At 41.9% G+C, this 24578-nt stretch overlaps 1 protein-coding gene across 4 annotated transcripts in view; it reads right to left on the bottom strand.

The window, feature by feature from the left end:
- Positions 1-24578, bottom strand: part of NADK2 (NAD kinase 2, mitochondrial) — a 43462-nt gene that overhangs the window by 9752 nt on the left and 9132 nt on the right. For 2 of the 4 annotated variants that reach the window (XM_036020208.1, XM_028516165.2), the window contains exons 2-9: positions 22853-22941; positions 21609-21697; positions 19995-20076; positions 13811-13894; positions 12330-12466; positions 7099-7177; positions 4178-4243; positions 2768-2863 (exon numbers count right to left, since the gene is read on the bottom strand). In XM_036020208.1, the coding sequence (XP_035876101.1) occupies positions 2768-2863; positions 4178-4243; positions 7099-7177; positions 12330-12466; positions 13811-13894; positions 19995-20076; positions 21609-21697; positions 22853-22941 (722 nt within the window). The remainder of the gene's footprint in view (positions 1-2767; positions 2864-4177; positions 4244-7098; positions 7178-12329; positions 12467-13810; positions 13895-19994; positions 20077-21608; positions 21698-22852; positions 22942-24578) is intronic. The other 2 variants (XM_036020209.1, XM_028516175.2) reach the window with 1 other exon arrangement.

Raw genomic sequence — 24578 nt, 5'->3', positions numbered from 1 at the left:
CCCCTGCCTTTTGCGTACATAAGCGTATTTCTCCAAGACTGGTTGAGTTTACCTTGACAGTTCTTCAGTACAACCTACTGACTCATCTTTCAACTGTTTAAAGCTGGCAATGAAAAAGGCATTGGTTTTATAGCCAAGCACACCTATGCCTGTGTCCAGACTATGACACTTGCGTCGTGACCTCAGCCTAATTATTTGTCCCAAGCCTCAATGTCTTCCTTTACAGAACAGGGATACTGCTACTTTCTTGCAGAATTTCTGTAAGGATTACAGTCCATGTACAAAAAGTAGCTAGCACAGTATACTCAAAGTAGCAGGGGCTAACTAACTGATAGTCTGCATTACTATTACAAAACACGACAGAACTACAGAAGTTCAGAGGATCAAGTAATCTCACTCATCCGTTCCGTTTCCCTTGTTCCACAGAAAAGAGAACTTGTACATGGTGACAAAGCCCGTCAGCGGTGTAGCCGGGTCTCTAACTCCCAGGCCAGTTCGTTTCAATTACACCGTTTTGCCCATTTTCAAAGGACGAGAATACCAGGGGATGAAAAGGGAAAGACATGGAAAAGCATTTCTATTTCTCAGTCCAGTTTCCAACAAGTGACGTGCCACGCTGAGCAGAAAGAACAATGTTATGATAAACTAAAGCTGCTAATTTTAATGTTTTCAATTTACTAAAAAAAAATCTATAGCATATATGATTGCATGTATCATTTCAAATAATTATTAGAAAAATCATTTTAGAAATCTAGTTCTCCTCACTGGCCCTCAGGGACCTAAGATATTAACCAATCTTTTTAAAGGATACTTCTCATTTTTTCCTAAAGGTTCATTTATTTGGCTAAGGCGAGGATCGTTTTTTAAAGATGTTAAAGCACTGAACACAGGAATGAAGCGGTATGTCTGCAAAATGCGTCAAAACAATGCGGGATGGAAGGAGCTATAGGGGGACAGAAAAAACAACACTGGACACGCATCAATAACTACCAGGTCTGGCTAATGAGTACGCAGGCCTCTTGTAGATATTTAAAATTCTGCACATCAAAAAGCTTTAAAAAGTAATGCTAAAAAAAATAGGAAATAAAATTCCATTTCAAATTTAAGATCACAATTTGATCAGCACTATTTGTGAGTATGAAGTCATTTATTCCAAAAGATATCTGCAGGAATATGTACTAGGTATTATGCTATGCACACAAAAACAATTAAGCAGGAAAAAAAAAGACAACCACTAGTCACTATCCTAGATGCCTCAAGTTGCTCAAACTTGGATGTTAGCTTATTAGATAACTAGCAATGCAGTACGTGCCGTGGAAAAAGCGCTGGGATTAATTATGCTTGTGAGAGGAACTAGGTCTTATTCAAGTTCTCCTACCGAGACTGACATCTGAAGACTGCAGTTTCCAGCCAGTGGACAGAAAGTGGAGTGTGTCCAAGTACTCAAGGCAGAAAGAAGATGCATTGAGCCAAGACAAAAGCCCAGAGAGAACATGACTTGTGCCGGGAATTGCAAGTAGCCCGCAGTGCGTCCAGTGTGCTGACCGGTGGGTTGGGGCGGAGCAGTAACAGGCTGGGAAGGACCTGAGGTCCTAGTGAAAGGACCTACGTCATCTGAACAGAGTTAGGAGTCAGTGAAAGTTTGAAAGCACACAAGGGGTGGAATCATATTCTATCCACACTGTACAAATATGAGTCTGTTGCTGGTACGGATGACAGCCTACAGAATAAAGGGCAAGGAGGCACCAAGAATATTCACTAAAAAGATAGGGCCCTGGGCCAAAGAAACAGCAGTAGGAGCTGAAAGAAGGGGCAAGGACTTCAGAAACGCCACTGGCTGGATTTAGAGCCTGGTGTGTGGAGAGGGGAGAACAGGGAGTCTCAAATGGACCAGGCAGGTTTGAAAGAAAAATTATTTTTCTCTAGAGCACGAGCTCAGCACAAACAGTGAAACTATCAAGCAATTCAAGAACACAGGCAGAAGAACCGAAGACAATACACTCAGTTTTTTTTTTAAGATTTTATTTGTTTTTAGAGAGAGGAAGGGAGGGAGAGAGGGAGAGAATCATGAATGTGTGGTTGCCTCTAGTGTGCCCCCTACTGGGGACCTGGACCTCAACCCAGGCATGGGCTGGGAATCGAACCAGCAGCCCTTTGGTTCAAAGGCCGGCACTCAATCCACTTAGCCACACTAACCAGGGCATACATTTTTAATGCACTCAATTTGAAAAGCCATGACTGTTTTATCTACTAGGTGATTTGAGAGTACGATCTGTGTTCAGGAGAGAAGACAGCTACAGACAGAAGCCGGGAAGGCAGTCACACTCGCGCTAGGAAGCGACACCCAGAAGAGGCTACCGGGTAAACTCTGGTTAGACCTTTATCAATGGACAAACCTCCAGCAGGTGGCTCTTGTATTGTACATTGTTTTCACTTCTTTCTTATTTAAGACACCCTTCGTTTTGAAAATGTGTAGTGCCAAAAAAACATTTTTCATTTTCTTTTTTCTGTTCGCAAATCGAGCGAGGTAGGCTAAATCATGAGCAAACAGGGACCACAGCTAGGCTGCAGCTTCAGTCTGAGAAGCCAGGGCAAGGCTTCCAGACCCAACCCAGGGGTGCAGCAGAAACCCAGCCAACAACCACCCCCACCCCCGGCTCCCTCCAGTGCACCAGAGGCCTTAGAGAGGCCGGTCTTCTATAACGAGGAAGTCACATTACTTAAAATGTTTCACAGAAGTTGATAAGCAACGTCCCGGGTTACTCACCAGGCCTTTGATCCTGTTCCAGTACACAAATTGAGCCCTGAACTCTTCTGTTTTTCCCATGGACCATCATCCACTGAAATCTCATAGTAGGAAGCCCTATGAATTGAGAATACAAAACTGGATTTGCTGAACGTAAGGCTCACAGTAAGGAAGACAAACAAACAGTCTTTTCTGGAACTGATGAACCCTCAGTAGGCCAGCCTGCCTTAGACATGCCTTAGCAGGCACACACGTCGTGATGCTAACTCTAATATTAAGTGGAAAAGCTACAAAAAATGCTGCATGTCTGCATCCCTCTCTCACCGGTATGTTCCTTTCTATCCATGCTTTAACATTCAAACAGGCGCTTCTTCTAGATGTTGACCTAGCATGGCCGCTGCCTTCGTTATGGCCTCTAACATACACAGAGAGAGCCTTATTTCAGAATCCGAAAAGGAAACACCATTCTTCAGTGAGTTTCTTGGTAGCTAATCCTTGATATATGTAAGTCTATATATAATCCTTCAAGTGACTAAGAGTTTCTGCTAAAATTTTGTTGAGTTACATACTATTGTGCCTTTTGAATTGGTAGTAAGCTAACAAGGTCTAAAGAAAAATCTCTACCAGTACTGACCTAGTGGGCAAAACTAGAGATAAAACTAAAAATGTGGTTTCTTTAAGGATTTTTATTTGAGTATTTCATAAAATGAAATCAAATCGGTTTTCTAACACCAGCAAGAATGATACTACTCTTTAATTGCATGAAAGAATAAATGATTTGCAACTATTCAAAGAACTTTTCAAACATGTGAGAGCCAATTTTGTAAATTATATCTTAAAATAATAGTGTCGCTAATCGATACTGCATTATTTTTCTCTAGCAAATAAAAACATTAAAATAAACCCTTAATAAAATATGGCTTTTCAAAACCGTGAATTGAGACACACTCGCAAACAGTAACACTTAATGGACAAGTTAACTCTTCTTCTGTCCCTTCCAACTTCCTGCCAAGCCCTGACTCCGTGAAGGTTTTATGTGATACAACTCCTTTTCATTTTTTCTCTGAACTCAGCATTCTTCATAAAAGTAAAAAAAAAAAAAAAAAAGCAGGCTTAATATTCACATTTTATCTATTTCATCGCTTTATTATGTCTTCTTAGAAAATTAGTGATTTTAGTCTCATTAGGAGCCTGTTAATCGAGTGGAGTGGCTGCTACGAAGCCAGAATCACATACAAACAGATTATTAGCAGTTAGTGGTGATAAACAAGCAGAGGTGGAGAGGGGGAGAAGTACCAGTCAGGTGAGGGATGTGGAGCCCAACACAGTGAACAAATTTAGTGTCATTGTCTCATGCAGGTTTGTCAAGATTAGTCAACTCAGAATTTTTGTTTCAGGGGGATTATTTTTTAAGGCAGCAGTAAAACTCACAGTCCCTTTAGAGTGGGTATACTTCTTCTTAAATTGTCCACTGCCACAGCCCAAGAATAAGACATTCTAGGTTAGAACAAATAGGAGAAAGGAAAAAAGTTGGGCTTTTAAAATGTTCTTAAATCTAGCCCTGGCTGGCGTAGCTCAGTGGATTGAGCGCGGGCTGTGAAGCAAAGCGTCGCAGGTTCGATTCCCAGTCAGGGCACATGCCTGGGTTGCAGGCCATGACCCCCAGCAACCCCACATTGATGTTTCTCTCTCTCTCTATCTCCCTCCCTTCCCTCTCTAAAAATAAATAAATAAAATCTTTAAAAAAATGTTCTTAAATCTAAGAACATTATAAATGAGGCAGGAATAATATTGCTGCACTTGCTATTTTCCAAGCCAAGCACCTAAGTCTTCAGGATCTAGTGAAACCTAACACAGGCTCTGGAGCCAGAAATACTAGCTTTATGTGGCAGTTCTGATATCAACTAATGCTGTGACCTTGGCCACGTTATCTGAACTCTCCAGATCTCAGCCTCAATTTTTTTTCCACCGGTAGATACAACTACCCTTCTCAGGGCCGCTTTGAGCGCGCCTGTGATGACACGCCCCACACAGTGCCCGACACAGCAGGCATCTGGCAAGTGTCCCCCACTTCCTTTCTGCCTAAGGGTCTGTCTATGTCGTAGAATCTTTTTTAAAAAAAGTTCTATGCATCTTCAACAGTAAAACCTCTCCCAATGGCACCCCACTGCTGCCCTTGCTTAGTGAAGATGTAGGGGGAGGCACCGACGAGCACAGGAAGCAGCAGCAGCATCAGGTACGACTCAGGAGGTGAACCAACCAAACATCTACGCCACAGAGGATACAAGCATTCGATCTAAAAACTCCTGCTGGGACTGCACTGAATGCCCAAAGCCTACCGCTTTATCCCAGTTGTCCTGCTTTTGTATGTTACGTAATTTTTTGGTAAGTACGAATTATAAAGCAATGGTAGCAGAAGCTCTCAGAAGTTACAACCTTGAAAATATACAAACAAAATAGTATAAGCCATCGAATGGCTCTCCTAGAGTAAAAGCATGAACTCATAAAACATTTCTGCCTTTGTCATCTATTTATTTAGAGGACAATGCCTATTCACTTTAATAGACTTTCTCCAATCTCATTTAAAGTTGTTACTCTCTGTCTTAAGTCCTTAGCAATAAAAACTAGATTGTGTTACTAATTAGTTACGTTTTCTTCCTTCTCCCTTCTATCACATAAATAAATGTATCCATTATTCATTTCTAAACTGCTTCAAACTTGAGATACAGCAAAGGAAAAAACTTTATATAAAACATGTCTAACTAATATAAATATTTATACTTTATTAAGTTCTTTAAAGAATATGTTTATTTCTTTGAAGAATCTTATTTTTAATAATTTTTTAAGTTATACATATTACCACTACCCTCCAAAAAATAAAGATAACACTGCCTTTATCTTATTCATCTTTATATTCCTAGTGGCCCCCATATTACACACGGCAGTGCATAATATATTTTTATTGAATAAGTTTAAAATTGCATTAATCAAAATTATAATTACTCAAAAAAAAAATGTTCATGTCTTCCTGTTGAATCAGGTCTTTTTCTTTTCAGTGCTACCTAAGGTAAGTCATTGGCTAAAACATGGGTATCTTTTTAAATGGAGACAAATTTTTCCCACCATCATTAAACTCCTTGTGAAAGGGTATGACTTACAACACACAGAATTTTAGGAGAGGTGCCACCCTCCTCAGTAAACTCGGAAATCAGCTGCACGGCCTTCAGAAGGTCACGTGGCTCTGGGAGCGGGAAGCTGGGGCGCGGACCGCCTCCAGGCTCCGCCCCTGGCTGACTCACACACACACACACACACACACACACACACAAAAGGGAGTAGGCGAGTTCTCCAGGGCTGCCGTGGGGCACCTCTACACTGCAGCAGCCATTTCATAACTGGCCACACACACAGACATTCTGCCGACAATTTAGGCCTGAGTTACAGTCAACTCCCACGAAACAGACTTCATCCCTAATAAAACACATGCTGTATATTTACATATTTTTAAAATTTAATTTTAATTGTTGTTCAAGTGCAGTTTTCTGCCTTTTACCACCTCCCTTCTCCCATTTCCGCTCCCTTGTTATTGTCCATGTGTCCTTTATACATTTATATTCTTAAGGAAGAACTTTATTAACCTCAATTTTTTACTATTGGTTGCAAATCTTAAACTGTCAATAAATACACTTGCCTTATTATGTCTCACTAAGAAGGATGCAATCATCACTTAGGTGTATTGTCAAAAAAAAGTTTAACTCTAATCATGCAGAGAAAAAAAAATCACACAAATCTAAAATGAGGGATGCGCTTTTCAGCAAACGGGCTTAGGCCACTGAAAACACTATGATCACGAATGACAAACCAGGGGTGCAGCTAAGGACCTTCCTTAATTCTAAAGGAAGAACGGCCAAGTGCAATGCGTGATCCCTCACTGGATCCTGGATCAAAACGAGCAAAGAAATCAGCTTTCAAGGATGTTAAGTCAGTCGGTTAAGTTTTAATACGACTGTCTATGAAGGCTGTGTAATAACTGCAAGGGTACTCCTGCTAAGTACATCACTCCCTGCAGCATGCATGCGACCAACGTGAAGGCACCTGAACGGCAGGTGAGAAGCCCTGGGAACTACTGCAGTGAGGAAACCTGGTGTAGCCTGCGTTCTCACACACTCTTTGGGCACAGAACTTTCTTTTCCCTTAACATGAATGAAGGTGTCAGAAATAGTTCATTACAAATGCCACTTCTATTAGTTATACAGTGTTAATTACAAATCTTAGGTTGTAGAGATTCAGTAAATATCTAAAAAACACTAGGACATTCAATCCCAAACTGAGGACCACAGGTGTAGGCGTACCTGGACGACAGACTCTCCCCAATGAAGACCTCGTTCAGTGCTCTCACTGGCAAAAGCTGGGGTCCTGACACCTCGGGCCCTGCAGGTAACAAAGGGAAGAAACCAAGACAGCTCTTAAATTTTAGCAGTGTTATGAGATAAATGTCTGTAAAACATTAAAATATTCGTATTTTTGTTGTAATAGAATCTATACTTGAACGTCACTAACATATAAGTAGTTCTTAAAGAATTCATAATATAAACCTCAAAGACATCTAACATTATAGCTGCCATGAAGCCTCTGACTCTCTAAAATAATCCTTAATTCTGCTTGAAACAGTTTTTCGAGAGTGATAAAATATTTATCCATCTCATGAGATTCGTGTTGTCACACTTAACTTGGGTTTACCGTGGAAGCTTCAGAGACAGAAATGGTCAAGCACCTCCAAAGGCGAGCCATTCTGGATTTCAGCAGCACACTGCATGCACGGCTGATGTGGGAGACCAAGTCAGTTATGTTAAAGATCAGGTCTGCTCTCTTAGGGAGAAACCCTCAACAGCGGTCAGCAGCAGCAGCAGCTGCGCTGGAGGAACTCTGCCACATCTCCTCTCATGACTCCTAAAAGATGTTCCCTTTTCTTTCCCTCTATAAGCTGGGTGCACAGGTTAACGAATCTTCCTGGGCCATTCTGGCCCTGGCTGGTGTAGCTCAGTGGATTGAGTGCCAGCCTGCGAACCAAAGGGTCACCAGTTCAATTCCCAATCAGGGCACATGCCTGGGTTTCAGGTCAGGCCCCTGGCGGGGGCAGGGTACTCGAGAGGCAACCACACATTGATGTCTTTCCCTCTCTTTCTCCTTCCCTTCTCCTCCCTAAAACTAAATAAATAAATCTTTAAAAAAAAAAAAAAAAAGACATCACTCTGTGTCACAAAATCCTCCAAAGGATTCTCACTGTTTTCTGGATCAAACTTGTGACTGTCACAGCAAATGGTTTCTTTTACTTTTTATCCTTAATCTCCAATGAGGAATGCCAACCCCGTTTTCTGAATGTCACTAACAGCAGACTCACTGCACCTAAGAACCTCCCACTGGGCAACTACCATGGCACAAGCTCCCTTTTCTGTCTCCTCACACCTCTGAAGCCAAAGCTTCAACGCCCGCCCAGTTGCGGCGGCCAGCCTCCGAGACGGTGCCCAGGGACTCCGCCTCCCGGTCTCACATTCTTGCATGACTCTCCCCCTCACATCATGCTGGGGCTGGTCTGTGTGACTAATGCACGGCAGAAATGGCGTGTCGCTTCGGAGTACTAGTTAGAGAGGACACCCTGGCTTCTGCCTGAGTGGCTCACTCTCGCAGATCACCTGGTCTGGGGAGGATGTTCCATAAGCAGTCCAGTGGGGAGAGGCCACCATGGCGAGGGACAGAAGCTTCCTGCTGACAGCCACGTGATGACCTGGGACCCAGATCTTAAGTCCCAGTCACTCTTCTGATACCGCTGTCCCAGCTCACAGCTTGCCTGTCACCTCCTAAGGGACCCTAACCTATTGCTAACATGCTACATTTGGGGGTAATAGATGTCTAATACACACTAGACACTTAACACGATACAAGAGTAAAACCTGTCAGCATCGCACCAGTATCACCACTGCTCTCGTCTGACCTGCTGGCCTGATTGTTATATTCTTCTGTTTATATGTCTACTGAACACTAATTACATGTATCTTATTTCCTTTGACTTACAATTGCCTAAGGGGGACCCAATATCCCCTATTCTTCAAATATAACAATTTGTCATTACAACGTCAAGTCCCCTTTGAAAACCTGTTATGTGAATGAATTATACAAGTGTAATGGGTTAATATTACCAGCTCAATCGTATAATATAGTAGAAGGAACTTGACACAAAGAGGTATATAAAGTTTGATGTATTTAATCCAATTTGATTGCCCTTAAGACTGTAAAACCTCCTGGCTAGCATAGTTCAGTGGATTGAGCGTGGGCTGCAAACCAAAGTGTCACAGGTTCGATTCCCAGTCAGGGTACATGCCTGGGTTGCAGGCCACAGCCCCCAACAACCGCACGTTGATGTTTCTCTCTCTCTCTCTTTCTCCCTCCCTTCCCTCTCTAAAAATAAATAAATAAAATATTAAAAAAAAAAAAGACCGTAAAACCTGCTAACTTTTGAAACTTAGTTTGGTACTAGTTATATATACATTCCCATACCTGACAGATTTACAATATAAACATAAAAGGCTAAAATGTATTGCTTGTATTTTACATAAGGTTAATTACTAATTGAATTTGTTTTACATCTCCACACAGATTTTCTACAAATGTCCAACTAACAGTAGATACTCACCAAATATTACTAATAAATCTGAATTTTCACCATCAAATTACAACCATGTTTTTCTTTTATATGATTATGACTTCCCTCTACAACCATGTTTCCTCATCCTAATTTTCCTTTCCATATTGCATTCTTATCTGTACTTGCTGAATTTCACCTGAAATCCTCTGCCAAAGGAGGAAGAGAATAAGTAAAATCACTTCAAGTCTCATTAATCATCTTAATTCTGCTTATGTGTCCTTTCGTGCTGAGTACCAAACATTACCTGCTCACTAAACTACGCATGCATAACTTGCTTCAGTGGGGTGTTAAAAAAACGGACTCAATGACCCTTCACTGCCCCAAGTCCCTCCTCTCTGGTCACCCCCCCCCCGTGTCGTCTATATCTGCGCTTCTGTTAGTTTTCTTCATTATTCATGGGTTGCTTTCAGTTTTGTAACCCACGTATGAGTGAAAGCACACAGTTAACTTCTTCTGCCTCACTTATTTTGGGGTCAAATATTGGTGAGAGAAGATGATCTGATTTTGGCTTGTGGGCATACAACACAATATACAGATTATGTGTCACAACAATGTACTATTGAAATCTACATAATTGTATTAACCAATGTCACCCCACTACATTTCTTTAAAAAATAGACTCGATACCAATTAATGCTTTTCTATGCAAAATAATAGGTTACAAAAATTAATTAAAATCTGTATTTTTAAATGAGCAAATGTAGTGAAAAGGCCTGGCTCCTAAACTTCCCTTAAGGTTCTCTTCACGTCTTCACTGAGCTCCTCCACCCACAAGCTGGAGAAGATCCAGCAGGAGACTCTGAGGCCTTAGACGACGGTGGGAGCCACCGTCTGGAAGTGGCCTGAACACCTCTTGGGCAGTGAGACGAGCTGAAATAAACTTGCATATGTTAAGCCACTAAAATTCTGGGCATGTTTATCAAGTCCATTCACTTATCCAAATCAATATAACCAACCTTGAAAATAAGTAAGCTACTAGTTTAAGTGATTTAAAAAATTGTTTAAAATAATAAATTAACCCTACATTCCTTTGATGGTATACAGGTGATAAAAATGAATTCTTCATTAACTTGCATACAAATACAATCTGGCTAAGGATAGGTTAACACTACATACAAGGAACATTTTTATTTGTTTAAAGTTACATCATCCCTTTTTTAAACTGAAAAGTAAAAAAAAAAAGTTTTTCTCTGTAGTCTTTTGTTCTAATTTAGAAAGCTAAATAAGGGATCAGCCCTGGCTGGTGCAGCTCAGTGGACTGAACGCAGGCCTGCGAACCAAAGGGTCAGTGGTTTGATTCCCGGTCCGGGCCCATGCCTGGGTTGTGGGCCAGGCCCCAGCTGGGGGCGCATGAGAGGCCACCACACACTGATGCTTCTCTTCCTCGTTCTCCTCCCCTTCCCCTCTCTATAAATAAATGAAATCCTTTTTAAAAAGGGGATCAAACCCAATGATATATTTATAACTTCAAACCTACTCATATATTCAAAAATCCCAATGGCAGCTTAGTAGCTTAGTAGGCAATGTTTCCTGCCAACCCAAAGAGAATTTAAATAGGAAGTATGAGCTATACCTTGAAATCTTCCTCAATTTTGTCTCAGAAAATAAAGCTGTCAAAAAACACAGTCAAAACTAGTATCTAGACATGGTAAATATGATTGTTAATAGCAAGTACAGCCATTTCCGGTATTAATATTAAAAATGGGAAACTCTCCCGATTCCAGGTTCTTCGTGCACTGAAAACCCTGCTGTGACCACAACCGCACCCCCCCCACCCCCCCCGCTCCCCCCACGCCCTCCCGGGAACGTGCAGGCACTTCCTCTGTCTCCAGCGTTCTGGCGTACCCTGGGTTGGACCCCTCACCTCAATTCAAACACTGGGACCTGAGTTTTGAGAAATTCTCTTGTATGACTTTTCTTGTAATGTTGAGCATTTGCTCTGTTCTTTTTCTAAAACTATCCTAAGTCAAATGTAAACACCACCTGGGTATTTACTCAATTTACATGTCATTCTGTTTCTGTATACACCCTTGATTAACTTAGTTTATAAGCTGAAAACAGTGAGTCCGAGATAAAAGTCTGAGCACTGAATCTCTGAACACCAATCTCCATCTTCCCTGTATGACTGTTGGTGAAAGGAGCCAAATTCCGAACATCTGCTGATTTTCTTTTGGTGCAGGATGAAATAAAATCTCTATCTAAAGATTTTTAAATATCTTACTGAATAGTTACTGCAGTCTTTCAAAATCAGTAACAGGCGTTCATATACATGCAATTACTTAAACTATTTCTAAAACCAAATAATTTTTCACGAGGGAGAGAAGGAACATCTTCAAAGCCCGACGTGCACACACACGCACAGGCCAGGAACACGCGGACCCGTGAGGCTCTAAACCGCCATGGAAAACTCCCACGCAGACAGAGGGCAGACACACACAGGGAGCTTCTCCGGGTAAGTTTAGCCAAGAAATGAAACATCAGAGAAAAAAAATGAATCTATAACTATTATGAAATCTTCTACTTAACTAATTTTATTTCTACTGCTTTCTTTTTCCCTTTTGCCATTTCAAAGAGTAAGGCCAAGAATCTTTCCTTAAATATCGCTTATCCCCTTGGACAATTTCTAATCCTTCCCTCATCATCTAGCTTTCAGATCCGTCCTAGAAAACATTCCCTCTAGAAACGTGCTGCGTTTCCTACCTCCGTGTCCAACAGTAAGCTCTACGCCTGCGGTAGGTCCCTGTCCTTTCCTGAGCGCGGTCCACGGCACTACAATCCCCATGTAAGTTCATTATAAAGGATTACTTTTAGAAATTGGCCATCAAAAGAACTGTTAAGTTAAATACTGCCCCAAACATGTCTAACTCCCAATCCACCTACTTTCATCATGAACTCTTTCGATATTGAAGGCTCTGCTATGTTGATTCAAACTTAGCTGCTGTTCGTGGAGGTCCACAGGAATGGGGTTTATGCCAGTCCCTTCGAGGTATAACCTGATTCGCTGCCTCCACAGCCACCTTGGAAGAATGAAAAGCAAGTTACGTTAGGATAGAATAAGTTAAAAATTAGACATTATAACTTTACCAAATTAAAAATTCACTTAAAAAAAAAAACAAACTAGTTATTCTAGAACAAATTATTCCAGAAACCTAAAAAGCACAGGTTCCTGCTTAGAGACAGATTTAGGGACGGGAAAACCCATCCCTACTGCCTAAGAAACAGTTTATTTCTCTGTTCAATTATAACAGAAATATTTAATGTATGTCTACAAAATCTCCCAATAATCTGAATTCATCAAGTCATATTCTTTATCAAGGATCCTGTAAATCTAAGATGCTGAGCCAGATATAATTGTGTTGTGCTCATCAGAAAGTATAAGATATGCCAAAAAAGGGGGATTCTGAAATTGAAATAATATTGTGTTGAGGTGGTCAGATTAGATAAAAACCCTTCACCTTAAACTTAAATGACATTTTTGGTAAAAAGTAAAGAAGAAAAGAATCAGGTTCGATTAATTTCAAAACCAAAAACTGATGTATCAAAAAGCCGATGGGACACAGTCTGCCAGACCCGCATACAAAAACATACTCTCACTTGGTAGCTATGGTCACTTGTAGAGGTGCCCAACTTCTGAAATGACCAGAAGCGAGAACCGTTATTATTAATGACGCCAGAAGTCAGAAACATGCACTGCAGTTATCCACATACCCAGAGGGAAAGCTTTCTCAAGCTATGAATTCTGGTCCAAGCCAGGGAGTCAAAAGTGGTGCCACTGGGCTCTCGCTAATACATTCGGCCACCCCACCGCCACTCCTCCCTCACCCCTCTCCTCTTCTGGGGGCAGTCTGACCGCTGAACAGAGTCAGTGCAAGAAATACGGGAAAAACCCACCCCAACTGCCTAAGAAACAGGTGACATGTAAGACAGCCATCTACCAAGATATCTCAGCAGGGCTGGAGTGTAAATCTAAGCCTCTGTCATTCTGGATGGGAGAAGATGAGGATGAGTGCTCTCAGCAAACTGGAACACTCAGTTTTAGCCAATAGTGTTAACTGTCTTTCTACCAAACTGCCAGGAACATGTAACGAGGTGGAGAAAGTGGAGACAGGACCTCTATCTCACCGAAGGAGAGAAACGTCTACCTGCAACTACTCCCTAGGCCACCTGGCGTCTGTCAGGGTTCCTCTGCCGTGGTTCCATCGGACTAGGGGAAGGTAAGCTGGGTGTGGTTCTGACCCAGCTGTTGACGCACGGCTTCTCATGACTACTGTTGTAACTATGGGCTAAACCAAATCTCATCTAATCCAGTGTCACTGCATTTTCATGGCACACATTTATTACCAATAGTAAGAACTTCCTACCTGAACTCACCGCGATAGAACTTCTGTAAGGCTTCTGGGAAGGAATGTGTGTATCGAACAGGAAGACATAAATGACCCTCAGACCTGTATTTTAAAGGGGATTTGGGGTGGTATAAAGGGAAGAAGAAAAAACAATTCAAAAAAATCACACGAAATTTCTTAAAACTTCTACTCTATACTCAATTTTTTGCCACAGAAATTGTCTATATTTTCAACAAGGACAAAAAAAGAGCAAATAGTTTAAATCCAGCTTTACTGCCATAATACACAATACTACTTAATTTCCACATCACAGAGAAACTGAAAAGACAGTAATTTTGCCACTGATTGGCTGCCCTGCAAAATCACCTGATAGCACAGCGCTGTCTGCATCTTACCTGTAAATTATTTAACTATTAACTGTGGGCACGCCACTTTAACATCAGCTCCTTCATCTCCACGCCGCAACAAAGGCCACCAATCTCAAAAGTTTATTCTGAGGCATCAAGCTATTTTTATGTGAAAGTGTTCTGAACTATAAACCTCTTTTAAGTGTCATTTAAAATACTCCAAGTCATTAAAAGAAAACTCAGAAAGTTTAATCCAATGTAATGCTTCATTTACCCAAAATGCATCAGGATAAACTCCTTCGAGGAGTTAACAGTATGATGTAGACAGACAGTTGTTGTTGTTTTTTCATTGCAAATTACAGAGTGCTAAGATTGCCTATAGGCTGCTACAGGAAGAGGAGAGAATGTGGCACCTAACATGAGGAAAGGAGTCCAGGAAGCTCAAGGAGCATCAATCTTGAAGGAAAGGTTGAGAACACCCTTTGCAGACCACACTCTTGGTAATGCCTGTAAGTTAACTTGTGAGCGTGAAGAGCAGGAAAAAAGGTCTTCACAAAGCTGTGACTAGCCAGTATCTTTGCCCAAGAGTTGGGTCAACACTGAGGTCTAAGACTTTCTGTTCTCTGCAGTACCTCACATAGTGCTAAGTAAATAAAAGGTATCAACAGTCACTTGACAGAACAAGCCCTGCGGCCAGCTGCAGGTCTAAAGCACCCTGGGGAGCAGAAGCTCGCCTGAGCCTGCGGTGAGTCAGACACCAGCTAGGGCCATCAGCCCCTGAAAGCCTGCCCCGGCCTGGAGGGCGCACTTCCCATGTGACTCGCTCACAGGGCTGGCAAGCCAGTGCTAGCTGTTGGCAAGAGGCCTCGATTCCTCTCCAGTGAGCCTCTCCATGGGGCTGCTTAGGTATCTCACACCACGGTGGCTGACTTACCCCATAATGAGTAATCCAAGAAACTGCAATATGAAGCTGCAATATCGTTTTAATACCTAGCCTTGGAATCCATACACTGAACTCACACACCACGGTGGCTGACTTTCCCCACAATGAGCAATCTAAGAAACTGCAATATGAAGCTGCAACACCATCTAACACCTAGCCTTGGAACCCATACGCTGACACTCCATATTCTATTGGTCACACGGGCCAGCCCTGATTGAACATTGAAGAGGAACCACACAAACAGGTGTAAATACTAGGAAGCTCCTACCTTGCAGGCTGCCTACCACATGCCCTCTCTCTCTCATTCTGATTATTACGCATTCAAATGTCACATTTACCAGGCTTAGTAGACTGAGTGCAGAAAGCAGAAGGGACAAGCAGAAATTACACATTTAATTTAGATGAGCGTGCATAAGGATCTAGTAAGAAACAGATCCTCCAGCCCAAGTCAAGCCTTCCATGCCTGAAGCCCAAGACGGCATCTGACTACAAACTCATGAGAGACGCCACACCAACGCCGCCCAGCCCAGCTGCTCCTGAATCCCTGACACACAGGAACTGTGAGAGATAATCGGTGATTATTAGTGTTTTAAGCCTCTGAGTTTTGGTGTGATATGTTATGCAGCATTTGATACTTAATACACAGGAAAAGAAATTTAAGTTGAGCATAAACTTCTGGGCTTATGTAAGGATTGTGAAAGACCATAGTGCTTAAGAAAAGAAATCAGGCAGGCTGAGTTACTCAGCAAGTTAGCAGGCTTCACCCACTTCTACCTGAAGGCAAGAGAGAAACCAAAGGACCTGTGAAAGCTATTATTCCTGGTGAAAGTTAGAGAGGCGATGCAGTCAACTCAGCATTCCAAAATCCCCACAGTTCATGAGTATTAAGTCATCTTTTTAAAGGAAAATATACTGTAAAAAACAATATGAAATTTCTAGAATCTCTTAATGATATAAAAATATGCCATTAAGAAGTTCTAAAATACATATGCATCATTGCAACAATGAGAGCAATCAAAAAAATAATACCTGAACCAATGATGTCAATTACTTATGCTTAGGGAATCTTAACTCAGCTAGGTGGGGGTCCTCACCCTCCTCCCTAAGATCATTTAGTGAATCATTCATTTCAAATTCTAGTTTCCTACTGACTATACAGAACACTGTAACAGCAATAGAGAAATTAAAACACAAAGTCCTATACTCGGGGAATTTCGTCAGGTGGAAGGAAGAAAGAAATCAAGCAGGGTATACAACACGAGGGGTAAGTGCTCTGTGTACGGGGCACTTACAGTCAGAGCCCGGGGCAGGCGCCAGTCTGGAATGAGTGAGAACCACCGAAACGAGGAAGTGGTGGTATTAGGGCACTCCGGGCAAAAGCACACACAAAGGCATGAAAAGAACATGGCCAGCGGAGGACTTACTCTTTCCAGTCCTGCTATCTTCAGAACCAGCAAAGCTCCTCACCAGCAAAACCCTCCACGCGTGAGCCTCCATCCACGGCGTCAGCCTACGCTCACACACTACATTTGCACTTAAGAGCGGCCGTTAGGGCGGAGGGTGGGGGAATTAGACGAAGGTGGTCCAAAGTGCAAACCTCCAGAGCTAAGTACTGGGGACAGAATGTACGACATGACGACTACAGTTCACTCTGCTGGATGGTGTATTCGAAAACAACCAGGAGAGTAAATCCTAAGAGTTCTTCTAACGGGGGGGGGGGGGGGGGAACTTTTTTTATTTTTTTTCCCTGTACCTAAGAGATGACAGATGCTAACTAAACTTATTGTGGTAACCATTTCAAAACATACATAAGTTAAACCATTATGCTGTATACCTTAAACATATACAGCAATATATGTCGATCATAGCTCAATAAAACTGGGAAAAATACAATTCCAAAAAAAAGAACCGCCTTTAGAAAGGACTGCAGGCTGTTCCCAGAGGGGCAGCAGTGCTATCTTTTAAGTGAAGAAGGTATGGTATGAGGAAATGAGGCTAGCTGCAACTACACAAGCACACAGGCAAAAGCAGATGGTAAAAGATCATGTGTACTACGCTAAGAAATCTGCAATGTGCCCAGAAGGTCACGGATTTCAGTTACAAGATTTTACTTGAGCCCTGGCTGGTGTGGCTCAGTAGACTGAGCACTAGCATGTGAACCAAAGCGTCGCTGGTTCAATTCCCAGTCAAGGCACATGCCTGGGTTGCGGGCCAGGTCCCCAGCAAGGGGCACACGAGAGGCAACCACACATGGATGCTTCTCTCCCCCTTTCTCCCTCCTTTCTCCTCTCTCTAAAAATAAAATCTTTTAAAAAAAAAAAGATTTTACTGGAGGAGTAGACACAATCAGACCTATACTTTGGAAGGAACAGGAAGGCACCGTGTAAAGGATGGGCTGAAAAGGGTGAGACTGGAAGCTATTACAATAAAAACAAACTACCAGCGCCTGAGTTGTGATTAGGAGCAGTGAGAGCAGTGAGGATGGCAAGAGGCGGATCTGAAGGTAGGGTCCCTAGAACTCAGACTTAGCTCCTTAGACCAATCTGATGAGAGAGGCGAGGGTTGGGCGATCACAGCTTCAGCACAGGCTACGACTTGGCTCATCAAGTGTGGAGGGAGGGGAAAGGACACAGCTTCCTCTGTAGATACGGCACCTTAGTAACGCCACCAGGTATATTTAGGTAGGGGACAACATAGCCAAAGTGGCAGAAGGAAAAGGGGAAAAAGGAGATAAGGACACAGAACAGTCAAGGACCAGGTATAGTCTTATATGTCACAGTTAAGGGGACCAACTGTCCCACTTTGCCTGGGACTGACAGTTTTCCCGGGACCTAGGAGTTTTAGTGCAAAACTAGGAAAGTCCCTGACAAAACAAGATGAGATGGTCATCCCAGCCATAATAAAGAACTAGATTTTTTTCTGAGAACCACCATAAGATGCTGAGCAGAGAAGTCACACAACAGTATCAAACTTTCATCAGATGATCGCTTCGGCTGCAGTGAGGAGGAGAGACTATAAATAAGAGTAAGAAAGGAAGCAGAATCAATGTTGGATATCAAGACTTTGGAGTCGCCAGGATCTAAGTCAAAACCATAGATATTAATCAGTTATTCTAAAGACAGTATAAAGAGGAGGGAAAAACCCAGAGGATAATATGTGAAAACACCAGTAGGTAAGCAGTGGCCAACGGACAAGATCCTTTGAAAGAGACAGTGACAAAGAAGTGGCCATAAAGGTAGGGAGAAAGGGGCATCCTAAATGCCAAAGAGGCGCAGATGCGACAGGGGAGCAGTCAGCACCGGAAAGTCCCCAGAACGCAAGCAGGACCAGACCTAAAATGTCCAGCGGGCTCAGCAACCACAGCAGCACCAGTGTGCGAGGCAAAGGCAGCATCAACAAGCTGGCCGGGGGCAGGTCCAGAGAGGACTGCAGAGGCTGAGAAAATAACTGTCAAGGAAGGAAGTGGAGACACCAAGCTTCAGGGGGAAAGCGAAGGAAAGGAAAATAACCAAGACAGTGACACCGGATTAAGGACTTACTGAATTTTCTTGAAAGACGGAAGTCTTAAGTTTTTAGCCTAAAAGGAAATCATGTGTGGAGGGAGAGAGGAGGAAAGGAAATGACAGAATAAGGTTGTTAAATTTTAAGTGTGAGAAAAGCTGCAGTTCTAATCCAGCGACTCCGTTTCCTTTATGGGAGAAGCATGTGTTGAAGGAAGAAGGGTAAGAAAAGCGAGGAGGATACCGAAGCTGAAGAGCGACCCCTGAAGGAGCTGTCACAGGGAAAGGGAAAGAGAGATGACGTGGGCCAAGTAGGAAGCTTTCTGAGCGCGTCTGCGAGTGCAGTCCTAAGTGCTGGAACCTCCACATGGAAAGTAAGTTTGAGCCACCAAACTGGGCCGCCAAGCACCAGTGCCTGTGAATTTTCCCCACCTGGTATCCACAGTGCTCATGTAGGAATGGAAAGGATGATTCACTGATCTAGGATTAAGCAGAAAGATAACAGTACAAAATATTTAAGAAATCTATCAAGAAAGTAGGGAAGAATTAAGTGAAGAAAATAGAGGGCATCAACTTGGTAAAAACCAAAGAGTAGATTTAGCAGGATTGGGGGAATAAGGCTGCTGTTAAGGTAGGAGGCTGCGGTTAGAGTGGAATTAACATCGGAGAGACGGGAAAATCCTAGATGACCATCAAGCCCAGGTATGGTCATGGCTGTGGGTTAGCTGCAACAGAATGAAAGTCAATGTCAGTGAGGCTGAGGAAAGAAGGGAAAACGATGATAAAATGTGGCCTATTCATTAAGTCAATGAAGTCACCAGAAATCAGCGGAGGCATAACCAGGAATGTAGATTGAGAGTCATAAGAAAGAACAGAAGATGGAACACTATTAACTCATCCCTCTTCAGCAATTCCAAAGGTCGCTAACACTCACCTGGGTCAAGGGTCAGGTCTCTTCTGTCCCAGGTACTACTCCCAAACTACCTGGGAAGTCAGATGTGAGGACTCGTCTGTCCCATATCAAAATTTTCTACCACCAATGCCAGTTCAATATACATTTCTCATGCCTGAGCTAAAAACAAGAGCTGTGTTCCCAAAAACAACTACACAGAAGAAAATTCTATTAGAGGTAGAGATCAATTCTATATGCCTAAATTCCGTCACTGAATGTTTTCGGAACATGGTTCTCGTGTTCACGATAGCCAGGAGCAACGATGCTTCCAGTTAAACATTATGCACCACAGTCAACTCCTTGGAGCAACAGAACCCAGCAACAACTACTGTGCAGACAATTAAGAATGTTAAGACTTATCATAAACAGATACTATGCAAAGCAAATCATAAATGTATGCATTACACTAAAAAAAGCCAAACGAAGGAATAAAAACAAAACAAAACATGTTTTTCCTTACCGTTCTGGGTCAGTGTTCACTCCAATAACTGGCTTAAGTCTGTCCAACACTTTGCTTGCTGCCAGGAGCATGGTGCCATCACCTGAAGGACAGACAACACGACCAGGCTTATTACAAAACCACATCATTTGAACACTAGTACTTTTGTTTGAACAAACAAACAAACAAAAAAATGGCCCAAATGAAAGGACAGATCGAAGCTCCAGAAAAAATACAACTAAGCAACTAAGAGATAGCCAGCCTATCAGATGCACAGTTTAAAACACTGGCCATCAGGATGCTCACAGAATTGGTTGAATTTGGTCACAAATTAGAGGAAAAAATGAAGGCTGTGCTAAGTAAAATAAAGGAAAATGTACAGGGAACCAACAGACAGGAAAGAAACAGGGACTCAAATCAACGGCGTGGACCAGAAGGAAGAAAGAAACATTCAACCAGAACAGAATGAAGAAACAAGAACTCAAAAACATGACGGGAGGCTTAGGAACCTCCAGGACATCTTTAAACATCCAAATCATAGGGGTGCCAGAAGGAGAAGAGCAAGAGCAAGAAATTGAAAACATATTTGAACAAATAATGAAGGAGAACTTTCCCATTCCGGCAAAGGAAATAGACTTCCAGGAAGTCTAGGAAGCTCAAAGAGTCCCAAAGAAGTTAGACCCAAGGAGGAACACACCAAGGCACACCATAATTACATCACCCAAGATTAAAGAGAAGGAGAGAATCTTAGAAGCAGCAAGAGAAAAGGAGACATTTACCTACAAAGGAATACTCATAGGGCCTGTCAGCTGATTTCTCAAAAGAGGCCTTGCAGGCAAGAAGGGGCTAGAAAGAAGTGTTAGAAGTCATGACAGGCATCCAAGATTGCTTTATCCAGCAAAGCTTTCATTTAGAATGGAAGGGCAAATTAAGTGATTCTCAGATAAGGTCAAGTTAAAAGAGTTCATCATCACCAAGCCCTTATTATATGAAATGTTAAAGGGACTTATCTCTAAGAAAAAGAAGATAAAAAACATGTACAGTAAAATGACGGCAGCAACTAGAACAGGAAGAGAATCACAGAAATGGAGATCACATGGAGGGTTAGCAGTGGGGAAGTGGGTGGGAAGAGAGGGGGGAAAGGTACAGGGAATAAGTACCATAAATGGTAGGCAGAAGACAGGCAGGGGGAGGGTAAGAATAGTACAGGAAATGTAGAAGCCAAGGAACTTATATGTACGACCCATGGACATGAACTAAAGGGAAGGAATGTGGGTGGGAGGGGGTGCACAGGGCAGAGGGGAATGAAAGGGGGAAAATGGGACAACTGTAATAGCATAATCGATAAAATATATTTTTTAAAAAACCTAACCCTCTGAATCATACTTGAAGTTAAATGCACAGCTTGAACAGACACACAGAAATATACACTTGGAACCTCACAGTAACATCATTCACTTAAAAAGGGAAATGTTACATAAAACAGATCTCTTTAAACTTGATTCTAGAAATCCAAGACTGCCTTATGGGAGGAGGACTCTGCAGGCTTCGCCACAGCTGGGCCGCAGGGTACCCGGGGTGTGAGCATCAAGGAGCACTTCCGTGGTCCCTTCTTTATCCCAGTGAAACTATTACCTCCTGCGGCTATGACAGCATCTGCCCATCGAACCGTTTCTTCGTCATATTCTCTCCTCTTCACTAGCCGGACCTCAATCCCCTCCTTCCTGAGACAAAACACAAAGTATAGGTTGTACGGAAGTTCCACTAGCAACATAAAGGAGTGTGTTTCCTGAGAGGCAGACCATTACAATGGAAATACAAAATGAACACTTTTGTTTCATAAACAAATGTATGTTTAGCTTTGTAAAGTAAGCTTCCTTTTATTTTAATTGCAGCAGCCAGTTAACTATAAGTCAGGAAGCATATGAACAAAGTCAAAGTTAATGTTTTCTCTATTTTCTCTACTGATGTTAAAATTCATTAATACAAAAATGGCCCAGAAGACTGACACCTTGAGACATGATTTTTAAATTACAAAACGGAATAGCCATTAATTTAAATCCAATAAATATTCATTAAGTGCCAGATGCTGAAATAGTGACTCAAGTAATTTCTAATTTGCATGTTCTCACGCTGATCCTCCTGTGTACACATAAACACATTCCCTAACTACACTGGGCCCCAAATTAACCGAAGTTTCTATAATGATAATTTTTAGACAAATATTATAAAAAACACCCACATGATTCAGTACTGTTTAAGAAATAAAACATTACACAGTTGAATTTACACAATAAAACAGTCGAAGCCTGCTCTGTACAGAAATAGCCCTTTGCAGACAAACCACTCCTCAGACAGGCCAAACAACTGAAAATCTGTGAGATTTTCAGAGTACGGTAAAAATTTCCTTAGAAACACTTATCAGGTCCATTAACCACAGTATCATTTTCTGAAAGTGATTTTATAACGACAATCTTTACTGAAAACCTAACGATTGCCCTGGCCAGTATAGCTCAGTAAGGTGGGCATCGTCCCAAACTTAAAGGTCACGGGTTCAGTTCGAGTCCCAGTCAGAGCACACACCTGGGTTGCAGGTCCAGTGCTTCCGCTCCTGCCACCTCCCCACCCCACACCCGCCCCTGGTTGAGGGGGGTATGTTAGTTTAGAGGGGGATGTTGAGGCACACACGGAAGGCAATCAATCAATGTCTCTCTCACATTGATGTTTCTCTCCCTCTCTTTCTCCCTCCCTCCCCCTCTCTCTAAAAAATAAAACATTTTAAAAAAACTGAAAAACAAATAAGGATTAGCTTCTAGTTAGGGAAAAACTGGAATTCCTAACTACAAAAACCCACCCAAAATCCAATCCCACAGACTTACCGTAAACTATCTAGAATATGCTCAACATTTTTGGTGTGAATATGATGTCGTTCAAGCAGTCCACTGTAGCTAGAGCCTTTCAATGCAAGCTACATCAAAATAAAAAAAAGTTTTGTCTTATTAGATGATATATAGTACATATATTGTAACATATTTCCTTAAAAAGTCCTACATAAAACAGAATGAGGCTTTATTTGAAAGCACATTTTAATGACTACTTGTGAAACTTAAAAGTTTAAACTGCACTAGAAAGTCTGATTTCAGAAAAATCACAATACCAAATACATTAACTTTCCTGAATCATGTAGTCAACAGGCTCTCATAATCTGCATGTTTTAAAACTGGAGTGTTTTCTCTTTTAAGTGGATTTTTTAACATATCGCATATGGCCACTCGAAGATCAAAGGTAAACCAGTATCTTAGAAGGCAGGTGACTTTTGTTCCAGTTGGACGTGCAGCTCTCTCGTGTTCAGACTCATGGACTCTGTTGGTGTTTACCCTGCTCAAGCCAAACAAAGGGCGGGTCAGCTCCCTGAATGGGTAACTTTTAGACAGGAAGACATGTTTGCCTTTCAAGAATTCTCTCTCCCAGTCTATTGGAATGACATTTTATAACGTCATTATCTTACCTTCGATACTCTCCTTCTAAAGTACACCTTCTAAATAATCCATAAAGTAAAATGCTAGGAGAGAAATTCAGGAATACCCTCAATGAAGGTCCATTCAAATCATCCAACAGGAAACTGGTCCACTGGAGGGAGCGCTAGGACTGAAAGCACGCTCTCTTCTTCCCGCCTCCCAAGGCCCCTGTTCCTTGCCTCTTTATGATGCACACTCCGTGTTCAGTGCCTGTCTGAAATGCGATCTTAAATATCTTCTGTTTTCAATCATCACTCACGATTATAAAGTAAAACCAATTTTAGATAGAATTTTTAGTAATGTGTATTTTGCTTTTTAAAATGGCTATAAAATAACACAACATGAAAGATGCATAAAGAAAATTTTAATTAGGTAGAATCTTGTTACCCCAAGGTAATCTGTATTAATTATATTTGACACATACCTTCCCAATCTTTTTTGTTTATAAGTACTGAGTTAAGGGTTTCCCAAGAGGAGCACAGGACCCATTTGGCTATGTGAAAATTAATACACGGATGATAAGGCACAAAGATACACTGGATCGGACAGCCTGTGCAACAGCTTAACACCTAGACCTAAGTCTCATATTTAGGGCAAACCAATAACAAATTCTTTTTTGAGAGAAGCAGTGACCACGGTAATAATTAGATAAACGTTCATTTGCTCATTTAATCAACAAATCAACATGTACCAGGTTTGGAAAACCACTCTAAGAGTAGAATTGCTGAATATGAACGCACATAGCATTAACTTCAGATTACCATCACTCAACTACAGATTAACAAAAATTACACTACCTCCCTCTCAATGAATATGGATCACGATGCTTCGTCTCTACTCTCTCCCTGGGGACTCTCTAGTTGAAGGCTTTCTTTAACACAGATCTGTATGCAGATGCTGACGACTCCCAGTGGCTGTCTCTAACTTACTGGCTTAACTGTAGCACTCCAAATGAATGCACCCAACAATGTACTAACACCTTCCTCTGGATAGCTGACTGGCATCTCATCCTACCACGGTCAATCCATGATTTTCTAGCAGATTAGTTACGATGCTATCATGTTACAATAATTGTCTCTCATAAGCC

The sequence above is a fragment of the Phyllostomus discolor genome, chromosome 3 (genome assembly GCF_004126475.2).
Source record: "Phyllostomus discolor isolate MPI-MPIP mPhyDis1 chromosome 3, mPhyDis1.pri.v3, whole genome shotgun sequence".
Classification (NCBI taxonomy): domain Eukaryota; kingdom Metazoa; phylum Chordata; class Mammalia; order Chiroptera; family Phyllostomidae; genus Phyllostomus; species Phyllostomus discolor.
The sequence above is the reverse complement of the archived record's forward strand: the minus strand, read 5'-3'. Positions and strand labels throughout refer to the sequence as shown.